General features: G+C 60.4%; 1 protein-coding gene across 1 annotated transcript; it reads left to right on the top strand.

Annotated features, from left to right (window-relative positions):
* Nucleotides 1–3,502: 3,502 nt before the first annotated feature.
* On the top strand, nt 3,503–3,913 carry EMIHUDRAFT_252686 (hypothetical protein; the record flags this gene model as incomplete). Its single annotated transcript, XM_005787402.1, has 1 exon — nt 3,503–3,913. A coding segment is annotated over one exon (411 nt), but the record flags the coding sequence as incomplete, so codon positions are not given.
* Nucleotides 3,914–3,930: the final 17 nt, after the last annotated feature.

Below are 3,930 nucleotides of genomic sequence, written 5' to 3'. Positions count from 1 at the left end.
GGGCCTAGACTGAGATGAGACCGCCAGTGGATGTGGGAGCCCACCGCGCACCGCGCTGCGAGCCTGTCGTGTCCCTTGTCAGGAGCAGGAGAGCCCCACCTGTCCCCCTGATCGTTCTTCCAAAATCCTGCTCGTGCAGGTGGGGACCCTGTCCTCGTCCCATCCCTCGTTTGGCGTGTCTGTTTTCTTTCTTTCTTTTACTGGGCAACTGGAGCCGAAAAGAACAGTGGGGCAAGGGCTCCCAGGGCTTCGAGGTTTTTTCAGTTGTTTTTATCGTGCGCTGCTCACTCACTATACACTGAGTGGAGAGAGAGAGAGAGAGAGTACACCACACACACAAACACTACTCCCCAACACGCGGCTAGCCAGGCCTGCCTGCTACACGATGGCGACGTTCTCAGGGTTCTGCCTGCGTGCTTTTGCTGCCTCCCGCTTGGAGTCGGCAGTAAAGCAAGTGGGTGGAAGCGGGGGCGACAGGGACGGCGGCGGCGGCGGCAGGGGGCTGGGGGTTCGGCGATGCCGAGGTGTGTGCCCATGTTTGTGCGTGGGGGGCGTTGCACGCCGCGGATCAGGCCGGGCGGCGGGGAGGAATCGGACGGCGACGGCGGCGGCAGGGACAGGGGCAGTGGCGGTGACCCAGGGATGGTGGCGACCGCCGCGAGCGGGATGCAGCCGGCGTCCGAGGCGAGGTGACAGGTGGGCGCGACCGTTGCGCGCTGCTCGAGTGAGCACGACAAAGCAGCTCTGATGCAGCCATGGTGACCTGCGTGCGCGGGGACGGCAAGGGTCGCGCCGCAGCCCGTGCTCACCGGGGGCTCAGTCTCGATGGGGAGTGGGGGGAGAGAGAGCAGAGAGAAGCCAGGCCCGCGTACCGGTAATGCGAGACGACATTGACAGTTGGAGCCGCCCGCGGCTTGCACAGCGTTTGAAAGTTGTCGGGCTACGTGCGCATGTCGCGGGCGACGCCCGTCCGCAGCTGACACGTCGTGGTGACGATGATGGCGAGGAGCATCACGGTGGTCTGGAGAGGAGCGGCACGGCCCTGCCTGGGCTCGCTCGAGTTTCCGGTCTGGGCTTGGGCGTGGGCATGGGCCTGGTTTTTTTTCTTGTATCAGGGCTTCAGAGGTGAACCTCGAAGAATTTTTTATGCGACTTCCTCGCACGACACTAGACTGGCGCGCACTGGCACTAACACAGGTACACCACGGCGCACGGGAGCCGCCTAAGCGACTCCCGCGAGGACGGCGAGGCACGTGCGTCCCTTTTCTACAGAGAGAGATTTTAGCATTTAGGTTTGAGCCGGAAAGCTATTTTCTTTTGGGTCCTGTGGGCACCCTATCCCTGTCCTCTCCACTGGTTCCTCTACACATACACGCAAAATACCCCGGTATTTTGCCGCAGTCTTGGAGAACCCTGTCCACGCCTGAGGATTCTGCACTAGCGATTCTGCCACCCAAGACAGGATTCTGTATGCGGAGGCTCGAGAGGGATTCGTGTCCGTTTCTTCTGATTCTCACTCTCCTTTTCCGGTTCTGCCTACTCGATCTGATTCTGCCCGTCCCCTTTCCACGCACTCAGCCTCCGGGCAGGATTCCTCACCCAGCTTCCGTTTCTGCCTAATCGATCTGATTCTGTCCGTCCGATTCTCGCCTTATCAGATTCTGTCGCGGCGGTTGCGGTTTCTGCCTCCGGATGCCGGAAACGGTTTCCCCTCTCCCCGCCGATTTCTTGGCAACCCGGCCGGACTCTCGTTTCCTGATTCCTGTTTTTGCCCGTCGAGGGGCGGTAGCCCGGCCGGCCGGCCATCTGGGCATGCTCACTCAACCAATCACGCTCATGTGTACGCGCCGTATCCTCCGCGCCACCCACTTTGCCATCGAAGTGCGCTCCGCGCTCCGCACAGTACAGTCGCTTTTGAACGGCGGCTCATCACACGTGCGTCAGAGATCTCATGGGCGGTGGCATGGTGGAGCCAGAGCAGTGCGCGGCTGATCTTAATTCTGGGCAGGCGGTCTCCCATTCCCGCGGGCGCTTGGTGCCGGGGTTTGAACGGCATGCCGGCGTCAGATGCAGCTTGGCGCCGGCCTGCGGCGACCCCGCAAGCGGTCGTTGGTGCTGCTCAGCGATGCTCACAGCGGCACGTCTGCTCTTTTGCTGTGGGGATTGCTGTCTGATTGGGTCTCCAAGCCCGCGGGCTCGCTGTGAATGCACCCGCCAGCTAGGCAGCTCCGCGGCGGTGTGGGTGTAGAACGGGTAGGCTGCTGTCTCGTGTCTCGGTGCTCGTACTAAGTCAATGGGAGGAGTGCTTCAATTTCTTCTTCTTATACGCCCAGCTCAAAAGCACACACGCATCACGACGCCTAGACAGGCGAGACGCGGCGACAGCCGCGGCGAGCTCGTTTTAGAAGCGAGCCGCTCGCGGCGAGCAGTTTTAGAAAAAGGGAAAAGGGGGAGGGTTAGTTTGAACCCGAGCCGAGCTTCGCTCGGCTCCCCCCCGCGCGGGAGCGCCCCCCCCCCCCCCTCTCCTCGGGGGGGCGGGCAGAGCCCGCACCACACACTGCGCCTTTGCGGACGCCGGACCGAGGCCTAAGCGCTGAGTGCGCTGACGTGAGGCTGGAGCGCCAGAGAGACCCGCGCCTGAGCATGCTGCCGCGGGCGAAGTTTGAGTGAGCTGTGTGAAGCCCCGCGCACACGCAATATCGGCTCAGGAGTTCGGAGAGTCAGGCCAACATAGGATCCCGCCGAAATGCGTAACTCCGAGGAATCAGGAATCAGGAATCAGGAATCAGGAATCAGAATCCCGGTCAAAATGTTGGAATCAGGAATCAGGAATCAGGAATCAGGAATCAGAATCCCGGTCAAAATGTGGGCGATCCGACAAATCAGGAATCAGGAATCAGGAATCAAATGGAGCATCAAGAATAGGAAGAGAGACAGGAGAATCGGGAGGGGGGAGCAGAATCAGGAATTGGCTCTGGCTGCCCTAGAGAATCGGAAAGGAAGCGGAGGAAACGAGAATGGAGAATCAGGAAGCTGAAAGCGGGGCCAAGATGGGAGAGTCTGGGGAGAGAATCAGAATATCCGAGCAGAAGAGGAACCTGGGAAGGGGAATCTAGTGAGAGGTAGAATAGCAAGAATCCTTGTGTAGTAGAGCAGAATAGGAAAGGCAGAATCCTTAGGCGCGGACAGACTTCTCCATTACTCAAACACAGTCCGACCAACGACTGGGACACCAACGCGGTATGGGTGGACGCAGGGATGTCTGTGTGTGTGCACACGTTCACGGCCAAAGGATATCCACCTCGAGACCCTCGAAAAAAAGAAAGAAAGAAAACAGACACCCCAAGGGAGGGATGGGAGGACGGCACGCCGCCAGCCCGCCACCACACAGGGATTTTAAGGAGAGGTGTGTGATGCGCTAGCCGTCGCCCACCCTAGGGAGTCTGCCTCTTCCTCGACCTCGAGAACACGAGATTTTTTGTGCTATAACAAAAAACGCGCGATGGCCGACGGTGCTCCGACTTCACTCGACGAGCCGCTCATCCGCCTCGGCAGGCGTCGCCTTCAGCCCACCGAAACGGTGGCAAGAACGGAGGCCACGCAGCAGCGAGACGCGCTCCTCCCATTCGTGGTCATCTCGTCCACCTATCTCCTCTTCACCATCACCGACGGCGCGCTGCGCATGATCGTCCTCCTGCACGCCTACCGCAAGTCCTTCACGGCGATGGAGGTCACCTTAATGTTTGTGCTCTATGAGCTTGCAGGCGTCGGAACCAACCTCGCCGCTGGAATCGCCGGCGCTCGATGGGGCATCCGCGCCACGCTGGTCACCGGGCTCCTGCTCCAGATCGTGACCTTCGGCCTCCTCTTTGGTTGGGAGGACGGGTGGAGCAAGAGCCAGGCCATCCTCTATGTCACTGGCGTTCAGCT

This window comes from Emiliania huxleyi (assembly GCF_000372725.1).
Source record: "Emiliania huxleyi CCMP1516 chromosome Unknown EMIHUscaffold_1423, whole genome shotgun sequence".
NCBI classification, from domain to species: Eukaryota; Haptophyta; order Isochrysidales; family Noelaerhabdaceae; genus Emiliania; species Emiliania huxleyi.
This window is presented reverse-complemented; position numbering and strand designations above follow the sequence as displayed.